Below are 18,920 nucleotides of genomic sequence, written 5' to 3'. Positions count from 1 at the left end.
ACAATCTGCTGGTTTATGGTGATTATAAAATAATGATTAATGATATATAAATGAAGTCTGAAAAATAAGTTTAGATTCTGCTCAATACATTTCATGTACTTTCCTTTAATCATTACGTATTCCATTTCCAAATGCTTAAGAATGAAAGAAGCAGGAGAGTTTAATCTCTTTTAAGTTTTAGGCTTGTTTCTGTAAGTCTAGTTAGACTTATAACTAGGTACCCTGGTGTCTTAACTAGCACATGATTTTGCGTAAAAGAGAACTTGAAAAAGAAGAAAAGCAAGCAGCACCCAAACTTTGCATCAAAGAAAATCTCCATGTGCTGCCAGCACCCATTTTCACTCAGTAATGTGATGCCCCCTCCCATTCCCACCCAGCTACCCCAGATAGGGGGCAGAGGTGCCAGGCACAGCACTCTGCTGCGTCCATCAGCTGGGCAGGTGTTGGGCACAGCCACCCATCTTCTTGCTGAGCAAACTTCTGCCAACTTTTCCAGAGGCTAAACCGAGCTTAAACCAAATTCTAGAATTCCACATCTAAAATGCAAAACTGTGTGTGCTTCACATATGGTTTCAATATATGCAGCAAGTTATATTTTTTTCAGAACTTAATTTAAACAAACAAACAAAATGTCAAAGTCTTCACTTAATATATAGGTTTGTCTTTCTTTCCTTTTCCCCCTATTTTTTTTTAAACAAAAATCTCAGTATGGTTCATGCATATTATGGATCCTAAAGTTAAAAATACCCCTTTTAGCTATTAAGGCCTTAGAATAGTTTGTAAACATTTGGATGAGACAGTTTTAATTGTCTTTTTGGGAGAAGCTGAAGGCATAGCCTCTCAGTTATCTCTGGAGGAACACAGACTGAGATTTATTGCTGAGAAACTGCTGGCCATTCAAAAGATTTGGCAGAATTTCAAAGGAGCTCCCTTTTACAAGTTTTCTCAATTTTAAGGTTTTTTTTAGAAACTGCTGTTATCACTGGTGCTGTGTTCCTGTAAAAGGGGGTAAATTCTTATAATAATGTTTTTTGCTGAGCGATGTGCCAGAAAATGTGTAACATGTTTCTTTCTAAGCGTACACAGAGTATGAGGCAACATCATTTAAATTTTGTATCTGGTTTGGTTTTAGGTATTGCTTAAAACAAGGTATTGCAAATATTATACATATATATGAGCATAATTTTGTGTAAAATAAGAACATCCTTCGATACGGTTCTGAGTGTTCCAGCAAATAAATTGTGCCATGTCCATTCTCCTTTCCTAAATCCTCACATGAAAAGAACAGTTACATTTCTGGCTACCCAAAGCTGATAACAGCATTCTCTGTGACACAGCTGCTATATTTTGTACCTCTGATGATACGAGGAAGAGGGACAGCACTTCAGGATGTGGCAACTATAACCTCTTCCTCTGCTTTGTGAAAGAAAGCACCTCCACTAATCGGAGTACAATACATTAAAAAAACCTCTTCTCTCCTTTCCTGTTGCAGAAAACTGTCTCTTGAGGTGCCTTACTCTTTCCTTTCAGGGGAGGGGAGAAGCTGATAGCTTGTCCATGGGAGTGGCTGACACCACAGGCTTTGTTAAGGAAAGTCAGTAAAGCAATTAGAAAATCAGGGGAGTCACGTTTAGTGTTTTATGCTATCGCCTGAATGGGGAACTCTTCCTATAGTTGTATGGCTACCTCGGTTTCTTACGCAATTTATTAACTGTCAGTTTGCCAATTCATTTGTCTTTGTAGCATTGTCATTTATTCATGGTGAACAAAAAGTCTGTTTATTCTGACCAGGCACCCTACCTGCAAAGATATCCAAGTATCTTTCTGACATAAGATTTCCTGCTTTTGGAGTCTGCCAGCCTGAAAGCGAGATCGTAGGCAGAACAGATCCCCAGGCCCACCATTGGGTTTGGTGATTCTCCAAAGACGGGTATCTCAGAGAGCAGACATTTTTCTCATCACAATGCCCAGAAAGGGTGGCTTGTCACCAAAAAACTATCTTCCTTTTTGGGCTTCTACAAGTCGTTCTTCCTCTAGGCAAGCGGCCTATGTATTCCAAACAGTACATATGCCCTGGCAGTAGAAGATCTACACTTACCTGAGGCCCAAGCTGGAGGGTTTTCTGAAGCACCTCTTATGTCACTGGATCCCTGCCCTGCCCCTTACAGCAGTTTTGGCAGGAAGTAGCACAACTGTGTCATATGTATTGTGACTTCTTCCCTATGGATCTCTACAATTCATGTGCACTGGGACACTTTGTATTAGCCTGTGTTAGGTTTGTATTACCCTGTGCTTGCACCACTTCCCTTGAGGGACTCATTCCCAGGGCCTTTCTCCTGACCTTCATTCTTGTTCTTCACTTCCTACTCTATTGTATGGCCCATGCCCTCACTTAACTAATTCCTTTCTCTGTCATTGTCATCCTGAAAGCAGCTACAACCTGATACCCCTCTGATCTTGTACCTTTTCAATCACTTTCGTAACTCACAGGTCCTCTGTTGCTCCACTCTGCATCGTCTCATGACACTTTCACCAGCCTCAGACTACAACACTCAGCACTGTGGTTGCTGACTCCTTGGAGTCCTGTGGAAAAAGCTGGCCTCCTTCAGATGCTTTTGGGGCAGAAACTTGGCACTGTGGCTGTGTTTCATATTAAATACCCAGGTAGCTCTTTGTTGTGGAGTCAGGTCTGCCAGCAGGGTCACAGAATAACATTTGGCAGAGGTGGACTACAATACTAACTCCATAAAGAAAGGCATGTAAAGGAAAGCGAAAATGCACTCTGGCTGCAATGAAAACGACATTAAAGACTTCTCCAGGAATCATAATTCCACTTGTCACAACTGCACTCAAGCACCCAACCTCCAGCACCTACAAGACTCGCACCTACAAGACACAGCGCAGGTCTGTGAACTGCTCAAGGGCCTGCTCACCCATGCTGCAGCTTCCTTACGCTAGCAATGATGCCCGGAGCATCAAAAGATTCTGTTCTCTGAGGTACTGCTGGAGGTCACAGAGTTTTTGGCCTTCTTTTTCCATCTTCCGGTGTGAACGGTCTCTGCTCTGCAACACTCTCCCTTTGGCAGCCTGGTGGTTTTTTTGTTTCCTGTCCTGCTCCTGTGATTCTTGTTCCAACATTTCCTGCCGTGACTGCATTCTGCTCCTGAGGAAATCCTACATAAAAATAAAGACATTTACAATTGTACAGCCAGCTTTCATGCTGAGTTTCACCCACAATTATCACTAGCAGAATGCAGAAAAGGGTATAACCTATGGCAAAGCCTTCCTTGCATGCAGAAAGACTCCTTCTACCACAGAGATGGAGAATTTTACTTCCCATCTTTCATCTTCCTACATGTGTCAAAAATGTTACTCTTCATTTATTTATCTCTAAATGACATAATTATATTTGATATAAAATAGGTGAAAGACAAATACTTTGGATGGTGCCACTGGTGGAAACATGGGAGTACAGAATACAGAACATTTCTGGAATTGCCCTTACCAGCCTTTCTTTCTCTTGTTCAGAGCTCCTTTCATTGCGTTCTGCCTGCAACTCCTCTCTCTGGAAACGCTGTGTCTTTAAGAACTGTAGCCTCTCACTTGCCTTCCTCTTCTCCTCCTCTGACAAGAAGGATTCCTTCCTGCTCCTCTCTGCCCCAGCAGCCTGGAGCAGTGCCCTGCGCTGCAAAGCTCTGTCTTTGTGCTCCAGCTGTTTCTCCAGCCCTTGCAATGTTCTCTGACGCAACCGCTGCCTGTTTCCAAAACAAAACTTCTCAAATTTCTCAGAAAGAAGGAGCAATAAAAGAAAAGACAGTGCATAAGACACAAAGCAGATATTCTGTCAATCCGTGCTCAGTTAATACTCCAGGACTCTTTGTTAGGTTACAAGGGTTAAACTTGTGTCCTAAACAGAGGTGGCAAAACCCCCAGATCGTCTGGTGCCTGATGTCAGCAAACTGCAGTCATCTGTTCACCTGACTACAGAACCTGTGTTCTCAGCCCTGAAGACGAGGAACCAAGGAAATGGCTTGTGCAGGCAGGGCTGTAGGACTAATGTGGACGACTGGGTGGCTGCGTGTATTTATGGTGGAGCCACAGGGGCAAGAGAAGAGATGGAAGGAGGTGGATCATGGGGGCAAGGACCTGCTAAGCTTAAGTGGACTGTGGGGTCAGAGCCAGGGAACAGGGATTTGGGAGGCAAAGGGAATTTGGGTCTGAGGACAGACTGAATGGAATTTGCCCTTGGAGGTAATGCTAAAAGCTATGGGTCCATGTGTACCCACTCGTCCATACCTCAATCACCAATTTTATTCCCATTAGTAAACCACCATGATCACTCTGCAGAGACTGGCATGAGGCACAACATGTGATGTTCAGAGACCCAATGAGAGCATTAGGGAGTAGACATTACCAACCTTTCAACATTTACTACAAAAAACTGTTAGGTCGTAGGTATCACCTCTGGTTGTCCCTGCACAGCTGGCGTCGGATGCCATCCGCCTCTTGCTGCTGCTCCCTTTCCAGCTGCCTCCGTTCCTTTTGCCACCTTTTGTGCTCAATCTTGGCTCTGTTGAAGTCCATCTCTTTCCATCTCTCCTGAGATGCACCATTAAGGATTGATTTCTAAAAGAAACAACCCAAAACAAACCCTTAATCTCATAAGTATATTTTTCTAATGCAAACTGTAAACCTACAAAACCAGAACAGCTTAGTCTTCTAATGTCATTCCTGAGCTCTGGAAGCCATACTGGCTTATGAATACTACAGTGTCACTTCCCATCTGTGAAAACACTGAGTATGATGCCAAAACCTGTACAAAAGACTGGGCTTAACCAACAAAGGGGTGCCTGATAATTCGATTTTAAGAGTTCTTCATAGGTCAGTAGGCTGTGCTGTTCTGGTTGTTCCGGTGTTGAGCCAATGCTTAAAACTGCCCAATCTTTCTGTCAGCTTCTGGATTGGATGGAAAATACAGATTCTGACCACAAATCATATTACGGATTCCTTACTAGATTTTATTAGAAAGAGAAATATCTGCCTCCCTCTGGCCAAACACAAAATCTTCCTGGAGTTCTGTGTAGGTGTATTAACTTTTCACTTCCTGTTGTCTGAGATTTCTACCCATGGTCAAGCAGTCTTTGTGTTTTCTTCAGTAGTAGCTGCATTTCAATGCTGGGCAGTGTTCCTAATTTGCATTTTTAAGTGTACTGTGTTGTGTGAAGAGAGGAAGGAACACCTACAAGGCTTCTTTTCACAGCCATAGTGAAATATTTATTTCTTTTGTACTCCTTACAGTGCTCTGTATGAGGGAAGGAGCAAGGAAACATCACCAAGACTTAAGACATGCATTCCAGTTTACTTTGCTAGAGCTGTTTGGGGCTGGAACAGAGTTTCCACAAAATATTTTCCTCTCTCAAATGCATTATCCTTTCTCCTATTCCCAGCTGAAATTAGCATGTTCCTGCCATTAGCTGGTTCTCTGCAATCAGAGTGTCTCCTTCCAGTCCTTTCCTGAGGACATCTCTAATACCACAAGCTGGAAAACACTACAGGACCTTCAAAGAATGTCCCTGCCAGTCTCATGTCACGTTTTGACTGATCTCTCTCAACACATTGATCTGTATGGCTTCCTAGGGGCAGTAAACACCCTTGTTCTCCAGTGTATTGCTATTCTTTGCAAAAACTGTACCTTGCGGATGGTTTGTGTTTAATGACATACACAGGGAGAGATCAAAGAGAGAATCAAAGGTGGTTTATAGGTGGGAGGTGAGCACAGGGTGTTTTCCAGCAGGCAAAGGACGGGCCTAAGGATTAGGAGACTCGAAGTTCCACCCCAGCCCTGACATGCACTCTCTGCTACGGGATTCACCTGACTACCTAGACTTTCTCTTTTTTGCCTGCAGTATCTGTAAAAGAAGAATAATTTTTTTGCTATCTAGTAGAGCTGGCTGAGAGGTTTATTTAGAAGAGATTAGATCTGAAATAAAAAACTCTGTCAAAAGTACTGAGTAAAAATACCAGAAGTGCCTTGTTCCTGTACAACGCTGATTCCCAAGTGGAAACCTTATGTTTCTTTTATGCATAGCCATTATTCTACACAGGCATAATTTTTGTTGCAATAACAACCTTTGAGAAAGAGATCAAAAGAGAGTATATTCTCACATGACATAAACATATCGCTTGATCCTAATAGCTAAATCTAATTTGGACCAAACACTTACTGTAATGCTTTTGTCTTTTAGAAGATTTAGGAGATTTGTGGATCTCCTAGCCTGCACATTGGAGGCACTGTGTGGTCTCTGTACACGTAGAGCTGATTCGATGGTCAGGCTGTCTTTCTCTAGCGATTGATTCACTCGGTCAAAGAAGCTTTGGCGCCTGAAAGGGACCAAAGCACTGGTTCCCAGGGAAGGGCTCCTTTGGGAATGCTGGATTGGAGCTTCTGCCACTCTGGACTCAAAAAGACCTTTCAAATAAATTAGGGCAGGGACATAAGAAGTTACAGACAGCTTAAAAAAAGAAAGCAAATTTTTAAAAAAAAAAAAGTCTTCTCATATAAAATATATTCAAGCAAGAATTTTATGACTTAGTACCAACGTTTCCCTCTGAGGATGCGGGACATTTCTTAGTGTCCACAAAACAGGTCCCAGCTTTCAAAAAACAAGCTTGTCATTGCGGTCAAGCAAGAGTTTTGCCTGGTAACACAAGATCACTGACTGCACTTACAGCTACTCAGGCTAAGGGGTTGTTTACATGGTATTTCGCAGACAGACATGAGCTGCTTCTGACAATGCTCTGAGACAAAAAAAACCTATAAATTTTTAATAACGCAAAGCCTGAGCTATACATCCTGCTGGGAGACAGAAGAAATTAGCTTGGGCACACCACTGTGCTAAGGCAGCTTTTGGGTAACTGAGAACATGGGCGGAGCTTGCTCGCACCTTTCTGCTAAAGACAGTGTGGATTTAAGGGGCAGTTGTTGCATGGAATGATGTTGGAACACCATCTGGGAAGAAATGTGCACCTCTGTTTGACTTTTCATTCTCCCTCTACCAGCAGTGACACAGAGAAAAGCAGTAACACCTGGAGAAAGCGAGAAAGCTTTAGGCTTTCAGACTGCTCACTTAAATGCCTGCAATTGTCACAAAACTAGCTTAAACTGAGGACAGCAACAATTTGATTAAAATCATGATCCGGCCCCTTTTGGATAATAAGGAGACAAAAGTTTACCCAATGACATTATAAAGCAATAATTTTCAGCCCAGATAAGAGAAGGAGTGTTGTGCAGACCAGTCCTGGTGAAATCTTTTTGCTCTAGGCAGTCAATGTTACAGAGTAATTTTTAAAGTAAGGAAATTTTATAATAAATAATATTTATAGTCAGTAGTATGATAAAGGTTAAGAAAACCCAAGGCTGCTACTGTTTTTTTTAACTGTATGTGTAAAAGCCAAAAAACCCCATCTTCCACCTCAAAACCTTTCATCTTGAGAAGTTTTACAGCTTCTCAAGCCATACTACCATTAATACCGATATATATAATAGTAGTATGTTACGCTGGCTATATTCAGCATGGCTTTATGGCGTGTTGTTTTGAAACATCAAGAACTATGGCACCAGACCTTAGACATGAAGGCCTGCTGCACTGATATTCTGTGGCAAGTCTTATGTTTGGATAAAACAGCTACAATTTCAATACCATGTTCTGTGTTTAAAATTACCCTCAGTTTCAGCATCCTGCTGTCTGCTGTCTGGTTCTTCCCTGTGGACTGTCTCCATTAACCAGCTGTCTGTGTTGACAGCAGTATCAACCACAGCATGAGCCATCTCCCTCTGAGAACTCTAGAAATAACAAGAAATGCAATCATAATCCAGACCTGATAAGGAAAAGAATAGGTTAGCTTCATGGATTTACAACGTAAGATCTTAAGTTGCAGCCAAAGTTTGAGAAAGAATTAAAAAAAAAAAACCCAGCCTCTGGGGGAGTTCTTTAATAAAGAAACAACTCTTAAGTAGAGTAACTTCTGATCACTTTGTCGGTTTCTCTGTATCTTCAGATCACCTAAAACTGGCAGTACTTCTGCCTGGAAGGGCCCAAACTGGTACAAAAGAGATTAGAGGAGCTCTGGCTGAAAGACAGTCGCATTTCTGGCACATGCCAGAAATTAGGATTCTAACCATTGCAGAGCAATGGACAAAAGTTTGGCAGTAGCCAGTGCACATTAACCTCCTCCTTACTAATCCTCATCCAGTGCCCTGTTCACAAACCCCAAATCAAATACTGAGGATCACAAAAGTCTCTTTTGGTCTCTGGGAGGTGCTGCCTCTACCGCGGGTGGAGAAATATCTTAATAGCATTACACCAGGGACTGCCTTGGTATGGAGCAATCCTTACTGTAATCCTTATCCGGTGTAAAGTCTTCTGCCTGATGCTTTTTCCTGCCTTTACTGCCTTCACGCAGAGGCAGGATGAAGAACTGGACTATGCGACACTTCTCATGTTTTGCATCTGTGGAAGAGCTTCTAGAAGTCTGCTCCAGGCAGTGACAATGACAGCTTCTAGCTCTTTCCCAGGTCAAAGGATCAGGAAGACAGCGCAGAGCAGAGTCTCTCCATTCTTTAGCAGGCATACATAAGGGCCAGGCCTAAAACCTCTAATAATTTTCGGTACCAAGAGCAGAAAACTCAGGGTAACAAAGCAGACATTATGCAAATAGCAGAAGGCAAGTTAACAGGAGAGCCAGAGTGAAGCACTTTTCACCTTCTTAGGTTCTATATCCTCATTGTCCTCTTCCAAACAAGACTGAACATCTTTTGGAGCATTTTCTGTCTTCAATATCTTATCTTCCTTTTTCTCTTCCTCTCTGGAAACACTTTCTGAAGAAATCCTCACTTCAGACAGCTGCTCTTCTATTTTCTTGCTGTGCTCTTCTTTAGTCAAGCTTGTTCCTGGGATGAAGGCATCTTCTTCCTGCACTTCACACCCTGTAGGCCATGTGGGTTCGCAGGCTGCAAGGCAGCAATGGGGAAGTGAGGCACACCTGCAGCTGCACTTGGCACATGGCTGGGTTGAATACAGACCCCTTGGCCAGTAGTCCAGGTGTGAGCGACCCTGCCTGTAATGGCCTGAGGCTCTATAACCCGGTGTCACAATGTACGGGTAATCCAAGCTTGAATCCACCACCATCTTCCTGGCTGCTAAAGGCATCTGCAGTTCTAGGATGATGCGTTCGCTTAAGGGCAGAGGGATCCGCAGAGCTTGGTCAGAAGACACCTCCTTAGTCTGCCCATTCCAGAAGCTCACAAGCACTCCTCTTCTGTTGTGTGCTGTGCATTTTGGGAAAAAAAAAAAAAAAAAAAAAGGCAAAGAATATATTAGAAGCATGTCAACCTGTGTGATTTATCTCTTAGAAAGAGATAGGAGATAAAGATCCTATTTTTAGAAGGAGATAAAAGCAACAGATTGTCTTTCAGTCAATTTTCTAACAACTTCCATGATTTCTTCTTTATAAGTTTAAAATTTGAACTTCTTTTGAACTTCCTCTGAAGACAAACCAGGTAGCAAAATTCTCTCTTGACACAGCGAGCCAAGATTTTACCGTGCAAAAGCTGGAAACTAGACTAACAGATAATCAGGTGAATACTCATGAGGGCCAGGAACATTTTTCTCCTTCTGTTGGGAGGACACCACCCCCCTTGCCCTCCACATTTTTAGGAAGTTTCCACTCACAGAACAAATCAAAGGCCAATTCTGGGAGCTGCATTAATTCTGGCACTGAAAAAAAGAACAGGCTGCTTAGTGCCAACAACAAAAAAACAAAGATGATGAAGAGAACCCAAGCAGCAGGTGGTGAATTTTCCATGGTTGAGACCATTCTCTTTTCTGTATAGTGACCAGCAACTGTGGCGAGTCTAGCACTATTAAGAAAGCCAATACCCAGTACCTAAACGTGCTTCCTCGTTCTCCATAACCTTGAGCACAGTGGCTGGGCCAAAACGTTCAGCTCTAGCCTCCCATGGTGCCAAGACCCTGTCTCCTGGAGCAAGAGGCTGTCGCCTGGCATCTTCGTAGTGGAGAATGTCGTAGAGAGGCGTTTCCTGCATGTGAAGCTGTACCTTGCCTTTCAGAGTGCGACTTGTGTCAAACTCAATTAAAAAGCGTTCTCTGGAGCCCTACAAGAGTAAAACATGCAGTTTGCAAGACAGACATCTGGGTCCAATTAATGGCCAAACATAAGTGCTAAGAGGGAAGTGGCAGAAATGCCAGGAAGTGGAACGTGATCTGTGAATGTAGCTTTCCTATTCTACCAGGTTTTTCACTGTACTGTGTCCATATTGGACTTTAAAAGTAATTAAAAAGCTTAAGGGGCTGACAGTCTTTTTCTTCCTTTCATTTTGAACTTAGGTTTTAGTAGGCTTATCTGGCTGAGGCAGAATTTTACCAGGAAAATCTCCCATCAGAAAAAGAGCAGCCAAAAGAAATTGCTGTATATGATGCAGTTTGTTATACTGCAATCAAAAGGATAACAAACCAGTAAAACGTCATTAACTCTCATAAATTTAAATGCTCTAATTTAAGCCTCCAGCAATGGGTGTGGGGCAGATCTGTTACTGAAATCTCAGCCTTCCCTGCAGATCTATGAGTGCGCTTACACAAATAATGCTGTCAGCCCCAAATCCAGCTAGTCACTCGTGCCTTTAGCTGTCCCCATCCGTTCCACCCTACATTGGACTTACAGCCATCCTCAGCTATACTAGCATCATTATTTATTTAACTAACCTATGAACTGGAAAACGCATTGGATTTTTAAAGAAAGCCTGCAGAAAGGGATTTTTCTGTCTGGCATCAAAAATCATCTCACAAATCCCAGAAACACAGAAGGAAGAGAATGAGGAAAGCTCTCAATTTGGTAAGGAGGAGGCGGTCCCTGGAGGCAGACATTTTGGATGACTATTACTAATGCTGTTTAGCTAATTTTACTAATGCTTTTTAGCTAATTGACTTTGCTGCTGGACTGGGCGGAAGTAGACAATAGGGAAAAGGGACCTGTTTTGTTTGATTGTCTCTGAATAACAACTTATTATAACTAGTAAAATGGGTTGTTTTCCTGGCTGCTTCTGCTTGCAGGACTCCTCACAGTAAACAGCCAGCCATCAGCAAATTGATGAAAACAGGATGTGGGGAGAGAATAATGGTTATGAAGTGCACTGTATCGCAGCAGAGCCAGCCCACAGCAAGGGCATGGGACTGGTGAGGCATGGGAAGAACAGGGAAAAGACACACAGATGCTCTTACAGCATAGTTCCCAATCGATAGCTACCTTCACCTCTTGGGCAATGTGGCCCAGGTAGTAATAGCCATCAGCTTCTCTCCTTGCCAACACACGAGCCCCCCTCATGAAACTGGAAGCCTCTGGGGAAGAATCAATAAAATTCTTTTTTGCTGAGGATATCAAGGTCATACAAAGGGAATCTGGGTTCCACGCACAAACAGGAAAGCTGTAGAAAACAAAAATACAAGAAGTAATGAAGACCTTGGCAACAGAACTTCTGCAACCTGCTGCAATGAAAACAAACTAAATCCACATGGGACACCCACCCACCCCGCAATAACTGTCTTTGTTTCCTAGCTTCTTTTTTTTTTCTGCATTTCCAGTGACCCACCTTTAGATTTTGAACTTACTACGTTACAGGACATCTTGGCAGCAGAGAGCCAAAGGGATCTTTATGAGCTGTATGACAACACTGGACATGTGAGATGGACGTGGAGCTTACCTGGAGGGGGGAAGGAGGAGATGGAAGCAGATGAGCATGATCTTTGAACACTTAAATCCTTAAACAGGAATATTATTTTAAAATTGAAATTTACTTTCCAGTACGTTACTTTATATTTTGAATTCTTCCATACTATCTTACAGTGCTATGCTGTTTATTTGTAAGCTCATCATAAATGGTTTTGATTTTAAGAAATCATGCTTGGAAACAAGAAATATAAAAAATAAAATATAAGAACTATATGATAAAAAAAATCCCTTGTGTTTCACTTGCCTTCTGTTCAGCTGCTAGATATGTAGCAGGTGTATTGTATCACTGTTTCTTCAATCATGATGATATGTGTTCTTCAAAAGACAACATGTCATTTCAAGTACACACAAAGCTATAGTAGGTATCCATTTTGGCCCATTTCAGATCTTATCATAATTTTATTCTACTGTGAAGGAAGCAGTAAGCATGTGATTCTTAAATCAGAAGTTTTCTTTTCTTACTAATTCTTATGCCTTTTAGTTAATTGATTTAAATGAAGAGCTTTGCAGCTGGAAAATATACCGATTTCTCAGGACGAGGCACAGCTTGGAGACAGGCAGCAGAATGGAGACAGAGTGGGGTTTCTGGAGCTGCCTCTCCCATCCCCAGGAGCAATGCAGACCTATCAACCCTGCTGGCTTCCTTCCAGTCCATCTGCCCCTGGTTCTAAAACAGTAGCTTATGGGCAGCCAGCAGCCATGTGTGCATTGCCTCCTCTTGTACCCTGTTTCTTATGCAGCTACCCAAACTCTCCAAGCAAGGAAGAGCTGTAAGGTCAATGAAAGGAGCTGAAGTCAAGGAAGAATGAAGAAGGTGGGGACTGAGTGTAGAAGACAAAGTTGCCTTTGCAGGTCAAAGCCAGCAGTGGAGCCATCTGGCCTGAGCAGGATAGAAAATGTGAAGTGTTTGAGAACAACGACACGGGGAATTATATGCCAGGGATTACGAGAAGGGAGAAAGACAAAATGCAAGAGAGTTGGGAGGTTGAGTCGACAACAAAACTACAAAACTTATATTAAAATGTTCAGCTTTTATGGGAAAAGATAAACTCTATTTGCATTAATCATGTGTTAAGTAAAAACAACAGTTGAGTAGTTTGCCACTATTCCCTGTAAACTGTTGTTGAAAATGCGTTAGGGCTGTTAACGAGACTCAGAAGAGCAGGGAACTTAAAATCCCTTAACTACAAGGACATCCACAGGGTAGACACGCAAAACCTATGCTGTTACAGCTGAGAGTGTCAGCTGTTTGGGATGTTAACAGATTTAGAAGACGTTGTTATTTATTTAAAAGACAGTATTTGACCCCCCCTCACCTAAGAGTAAAATAACATTCAAGTCTGTGAATCAGGATACACTGGCTGTAGGCAAAGCTGTACAGTTACCTAGCAAAGAAAAAGTAAAATCAAAGTTAAGGCATTTTTTCTTTCCTACAGGATCTTCACCTTCACCTGTGAGAGACCTCTTTTCAAGTGCTGGTCTGTGAAGTTCAATGAAATCACTTTACAGGGCAAGTCTTTCCCTGCGAAAGTAAATGGAGCTAGACCAAGATACAGCCAAATTTGACCCCAAGTCTTGGCGGTGATGCCTTTTGCTCAGGGGCTATGTGAAGTGCTCTTTCCTCACAACCAGTGAGGAAACAATTAGTGAGTGTACAATTAGGAGGGTGGATATGCCAGCTCGGGATGTCAGGTACAGCCTGTCACAGAAATGCCAAACCTGTTTTAAATCTTTGTCCAAAGACTGCTTTGTTCATAAGCTGTTAGGCAAAACAAGGTTACCATTCCAGAGGGACACAGAAACTCTTCCCCAGTTCTCCTTTGTGAAATGTCATCCAATACAGATTCAAGAGGAACTAATTAGTATGCCCTAATCTTGTATTAGTGGCATACCTTTTCAGAAGCAGTAGGGGGGAGCTGGATTGCTTGAAAGGACCCCCCTAATTGTCTGGCCACTTTCTCCATTATTTTTTGCTTGCTTCTTTCCTGATCATCTGAATCTCCCATCTCCCAACAGGTACAGAACACGTACTGGATGCAACTTGTTCTCCATGAGAAGTTGGCAGATTTCCTCTGATTCTTGCTCTGGGAGTATGTCAGTGAACAGATACACTGACTGTCAGCCCGGGTCCTCAAATGCCGCAGCCAAGCCACTCATAGCGTTTGTGCCGTTCTCAAACCGCAGGGATCGAATCCAGGCTGCTGCTTCAGCTACGCAAGCATCTGACTGGGCAGTTGCACCATTTTAACAGCTATAGGGAAAAAAAAAAACAAGAATAAGAAGAAATAAATAACAAAAGCCCACTCACGCATGCAGCTCGTTGCTCACGTGAGACTCTCTATCGGGTATTTCTGTGCTCAGGTGTCCCTGCCTTCCCGCCTCAGCAGCCGGCCTACAGAGAAGGCCTTGCAGGCCCCCAGCGGCTGGCGCCCTCCTCCCCGCCTGCCTGCCTGCTCCCCGCCTGCCTACCCCTCCGGAGAACAGCACGGCGTTGAAGAGGGCGCCGGTGCGGCCGCCGGAGGAGGTTCCGCGGCCGCCGGAGGAGGTTCCGCACCCGCCGCTCCCTCGGGAACGTGTCGGCGGGACCCGCCACGGCCATCACCGGGCGCCTGCCCAGTTGCTACGCAACCGGACGCCGCGGGCTGGATCAAGTGGGCGGCCTAGGAGGGGGGAGAAGAGGGGAGGGTTATTTCATTAACCCCTTCCTAAACGACGCAGCCGGCGTCGCTTTCTGCCCCCACTCCGAAATGAGCTGTTTGTCGGGGGAGAGGGGCGATCCGCTCCCTCCTCTGCGCCTTCTGTGGGCGACGGCAAGTTTCGGGACTCATGAAGAACCCCCCGCCGGTAAGTTGGTGACGTCCCGCCGTTCCCAAGTACCGGGGGATGCGGGGGGAGGGGGACACACAGGGGTGCCGCCGCAGCCACAGCGGGCCCCGTCGCGGGGCAGGCGGCAGCGACAACGGGGTGGCGGTGCGGGGATGTCTCCGTGCCACGCAGCCGTCTGGAGCGTGACACTTTCCCTCTCTCCCGCCCACGGCCTCCTCACCCCGCCGCACCCAGAGTTGGTAGGCGCCGAGGCGGGCCAATCGCGACGGCTGTTGTTGGGAGGTGCAGGGGTGACATTGGCGGTGGGGCGGGGGGGAGGCGGTGGATCTGCTAACATGTTGGCGTCGCTGGGGCGGTCGGCGGGGCGGCTGTTGCGGGCCGGGAGCGGCACCACCGGGCTGCGGCAGTGAGTGTGGCGGGCGAGGGGAAGGGAAGGGAGGGGAGCGGAGCGGTGGGGCCGGTACTGAGCCGGTGCCGGTGGGTGTCGTTGCAGCGCGGGCGGCGGGGTGCACATCCCGCCGCGGTACCGGCAGTTCCCGCAGCTGACGCGGGCGCAGGTGATCCAGAGCGAGGTCCTCAGCGGCTTCATGTGGTTCTGGATCCTCTGGCACTTCTGGCACAGCTCGGACATGGTGCTGGTGAGGCCGGCGCGGCGGCGTCCGGGCGGGCGGGGGGGGGCCGGGGCCTGGGCCGGGCTGTGACCGTCCCTCTCTGCCAGGGCCACTTCCCCTATCCCGACCCTGCGGCCTGGACGGACGAGGAGCTGGGGATCCCTCCGGATGACGCGGAATAGGCGCCTCCAGCCGCGGGTGCCGGAGCTCCGGCAGCATCACCGGTACGCCCTCCCGCCCCTCCTCGCACCGGGCCGGCAGCCCCCGGGGGGTCTTGCAGCCAGGCCGGGCTTTGCTTTGAACAGCGATAAACCCAGTCGCCGCCGGCGCACACGCAGCCCGGGTTGTGCTTTAGCTTTGCTTGAAGGCTCCCGGCTGTGATGCAGTGCCGGGGCATCGTCCCTGGCCCTGCTTACTGGCCCTCGTCTCTTGGTACTGCTACAAGTACCCGGACACTATTTGTGCGCTTCCAAAGGTAAATGTGCCAAATCTCTGTTGTACAGAATGCAGATATCTGCACTGCTTCTTTTTGTTGCTTTCACACACACTTTTTGTGGGTAGCTGAATGCTCAAGTGCAGGCAGTCTGCTTTTGGCAATATAAGCCTGCAGTCTGTCAGTTTATTTTTTTGATGAGTTGTAGCTTAAGTGCTACCAGTTTAAAATTTTCTTCATGCCGTTCTCTAGACCCAGCATTACCTAACCTTGAGGACACACTTGCTGTCTGACTAGAGAGAGACCGGTGCAATTCGCCCCTTAAAGGTTTGGGGCATTTTGCTTGTTTCCAATTCTTTAAATACGCTCTCTCTTAAGCTGGTGTCACATTATGGCTCAGCTTCAACTACTGCTGAAGGCAGCGTGGGCACTGTTGAGGAGGTCCTTCACCTGCTGTCAGTGGTGGGAAAAGGATGGGTGAAAAGGTTCTCAGGATTCTCTTCTGTTACTTGCAGGTCCCTGGAACTAGAAAGGCCCCTGGAACCAAAGCTTTAGCTCCTTGGTCTTTATTTCAATAAAAGTTAATTGCAAAAAAACTTCTAAGCTGAATTGTACTTTGTTTTTGAGTGATGTAGGATTTCTGGGGAATGAATGTTACAGCTTTAGAGGCGAGGTGCTTGAGTCCGCCTGAGCTTCTGTAATGTTTGCTCAGTATATAATATGCTGCCCTTCAATAAATAAGGTGGTATCTCCATGTTCATAGAGCGATTTAAAACTGCCACGAATGCATAGTATTCAAGAATCCCATCATTAAAGCTCTGCCAAATAATTGCTAAAGCGAGGGGGGAATAAAACTTGTCCATGTTAGAACTACAGAGAAGCTAACTTAAAGACATTTTACTGAAATCTTGTCACCAAATAACAGGTCGAATAACAGTTGCCACAGAAGCAGGGGGAGTTACCCTGAAGAGAAGACAGACCAACTGGTGCCCAGCTTTCCCCAGGGTGAGGGGGAAATCTCCCTTGGGTATTATCAAAGTCCAGAATAATCCCTGTGAAGCGAAACCCTCTGCAGAGGTAAAAATGCCTTAGCGCTAAGCACAGCAGTCAAGGAGGCAGCAGTCCAGCACAAGGCAGATGCAGGGAGGTGGGTTACACTCCAGGCATCCCTCAGTGTTTTGGGGTTTTTTTGTGTTTGTTTTTTTTTTTTTTTCTTGTTTCAGAGTTACATTCTAAAGCAACATCAGAGTAAATTTTTCGCTCCCCTTAAATGACCTTAAATTGCACCTCTGGAACTTCACAGAGAGGGGGAGTTACGAATTACATGATAAACAATCGCCTTCAGACTTTTCCATGCAGTCAATCTTTATTATAGCAGTATTCTCATATTCACATCAAGTACATAGAACTTTTTGCCTTTTATATAATACAGAGTTCTTTAAATAACTTTACACAGAAATAGTTTTCTTCAATCTGAATTCAGCTATCAAATTTTAATATGTTTTAAGTCTCCATGCTCTCTAACCAAACTGGACAATATTTCCCATTGTACAAATTTACATGAGAAAGACTCCAAAGTACAAATGAAGGGACAACAAAAGTAAAGAGGGAAGGAACAAACGAGAAAAATAAGTTGTATTGGCAATTACAGGGGAAACTTGAGAAGGAAAGAAGGGGAGTTGCCATGACCTATGTGACAGGAAACCGAAAATAAACATTTTGTTATGAATTAAAAAATAAATACAAGTTTCAAAACAATTACTCCATTGTAGATTTTAAAAAGCAGCTATGGAAATCTACTAACACAATTGTTTGTTTTTTTTAAGTAACCAGACTGGACCTTCTTTGCAGTCATAAGCTCCTCGCAAACCTCTGGTGGTCAAAAAAAAAAAATAATACAGCTGAAAGGAATGTTGTGTTAGCACAGAGTTTAAATTGGTGGGACATACATTTCATTGCACTAAGGAACAAACAAACGAACAAAAAGAAATCAAATCTGTATATAAATTTCCCTTTCCTCTCCTTACTAGATACTTTGCCTCTCATAAACAAGCCTCTGTATTATGAGGTAATGCCATTGTCTTGACTATATATAAAAATAATCAAGTTTAAAGGATATAGATCTGTGTATCTATAAACTTTAAACAAGCCAGTCCTCTCTTACTCCCCCATAGGGTCCGACTACCGAGTGCTACACCTTGCATCACTTTAATGAAACGTATGCATTGCGCCTCTCGTGGAAAACCCCCCCAAGAGACCGGTGCGCTTTTCCTAATCTAGGAACAGCAGCCTGCGCTCAAGTAAGAAAGAGAGACAGTGCAAGTAATGCACCACGGATTACAAACACGGATACCTGCTCCTTCAAAACAAGGCAGCGTCACAGAAGGCAACAGTGGCCAGCCTGCATGTGTCTTTTGACAAAGGGGAAAAGGGATCCAATGAGGCAGCTGATGACCCGATTACCTTTTGCAATTGCTTAAGAAAAAAACATCACCTGAAACGAGGTGGGGAGGGAAGTTATAACTGGAGGCCGAAGGGCCAGGAGGAGCACTGCCCTCGCAGTCAGGATGACCACAGCGCAGGTGGGCTGGCTCGTGCTTCCCAGATAGTGGTAGTCCCGGCTCCAGCGGCACAGGTCAGCACTGGATCCCAAAGGGATTCCATGGGTGGCAAGAAGTAGGGGGCAAGACTTTCCCCAATCCCAACAAACGAGGTGGGAAAAACAGCGGTGTTAATTTGGGTTGCCAACACATGCAAGTTGGCCACTGTCGGGTTTCTGTCAGTTGAGGAGAAAGTGTGGAGAGGGGGGAGGGAAGGGGAGGCAGGTAGGACACAAGGCTCATGAAGGAATGATGTGCATTTTTTTTTGTTGATTTTTTTTTTGTATTTTTTTTTTCCCTAAAGGTTCACAGCTTTGAATTAAAAAAAAAAAAAAAAAAGCACATGTATTGCACTTACATTTTATTTTAGACAGAGTTAATTTAAATTATGCCCTCGGAACCCCCCACCATCCCAAAATAACCCAACACCCAAGTTTGGTCCATTTTGCCCCCTAGACCCGACGCCCGTGCCCAGATGGTGGGCTTCATTTCTTCTCCTAATGTTCCAACCCAACTCCCAAACGCACAGACAGATTTTCTTTTCAACTAGGGCGAATACATAAATGCAACACAGAATGACATTTATCAAAAAAAAAAAAAAAACCCAACCATTTTCCAAACCTGAACAAAAAAAAAAAAGAAAAG

At 44.7% G+C, this 18,920-nt stretch overlaps 2 protein-coding genes across 6 annotated transcripts; one reads left to right on the top strand and one right to left on the bottom strand.

The window, feature by feature from the left end:
• Positions 1–132: 132 nt before the first annotated feature.
• Positions 133–14,476, bottom strand: LOC128906300 (uncharacterized protein C11orf16 homolog). 5 transcript variants are annotated; one of them, XM_054193381.1, is made up of 11 exons: positions 14,275–14,474; positions 13,698–14,056; positions 11,685–11,776; positions 11,323–11,500; positions 9,946–10,174; positions 8,763–9,328; positions 7,723–7,843; positions 6,225–6,469; positions 4,463–4,626; positions 3,506–3,755; positions 133–3,174 (listed from the first exon to the last, which is right to left on the bottom strand). In XM_054193381.1, the coding sequence occupies exons 2-11, from the start codon at positions 13,809–13,811 to the stop codon at positions 2,950–2,952; spliced, it is 2,184 nt and encodes a 727-aa protein (XP_054049356.1). In that variant the 5' UTR covers positions 13,812–14,056; positions 14,275–14,474; the 3' UTR covers positions 133–2,949. The 5 variants fall into 5 exon arrangements, with proteins under 5 accessions (XP_054049356.1, XP_054049363.1, XP_054049370.1 ...); XM_054193388.1 differs by having other exon boundaries at positions 135–3,174; positions 13,837–14,056; XM_054193410.1 differs by lacking the exon at positions 133–3,174 and having other exon boundaries at positions 3,694–3,755; positions 4,419–4,626; positions 14,275–14,476.
• A 420-nt stretch (positions 14,477–14,896) lies between these two features.
• NDUFB2 (NADH:ubiquinone oxidoreductase subunit B2) lies at positions 14,897–16,300 on the top strand. Its single transcript, XM_054189155.1, has 4 exons — positions 14,897–15,037; positions 15,125–15,269; positions 15,350–15,466; positions 16,191–16,300. Exons 1-3 carry the CDS (start codon positions 14,967–14,969, stop codon positions 15,422–15,424), a joined length of 291 nt encoding a protein of 96 aa, XP_054045130.1. The 5' UTR covers positions 14,897–14,966; the 3' UTR covers positions 15,425–15,466; positions 16,191–16,300.
• Positions 16,301–18,920: the final 2,620 nt, after the last annotated feature.

This window comes from Rissa tridactyla, chromosome 1 (genome assembly GCF_028500815.1).
Source record: "Rissa tridactyla isolate bRisTri1 chromosome 1, bRisTri1.patW.cur.20221130, whole genome shotgun sequence".
Taxonomy (NCBI): Eukaryota; Metazoa; Chordata; class Aves; order Charadriiformes; family Laridae; genus Rissa; species Rissa tridactyla.
The sequence above is the reverse complement of the archived record's forward strand: the minus strand, read 5'-3'. Positions and strand labels throughout refer to the sequence as shown.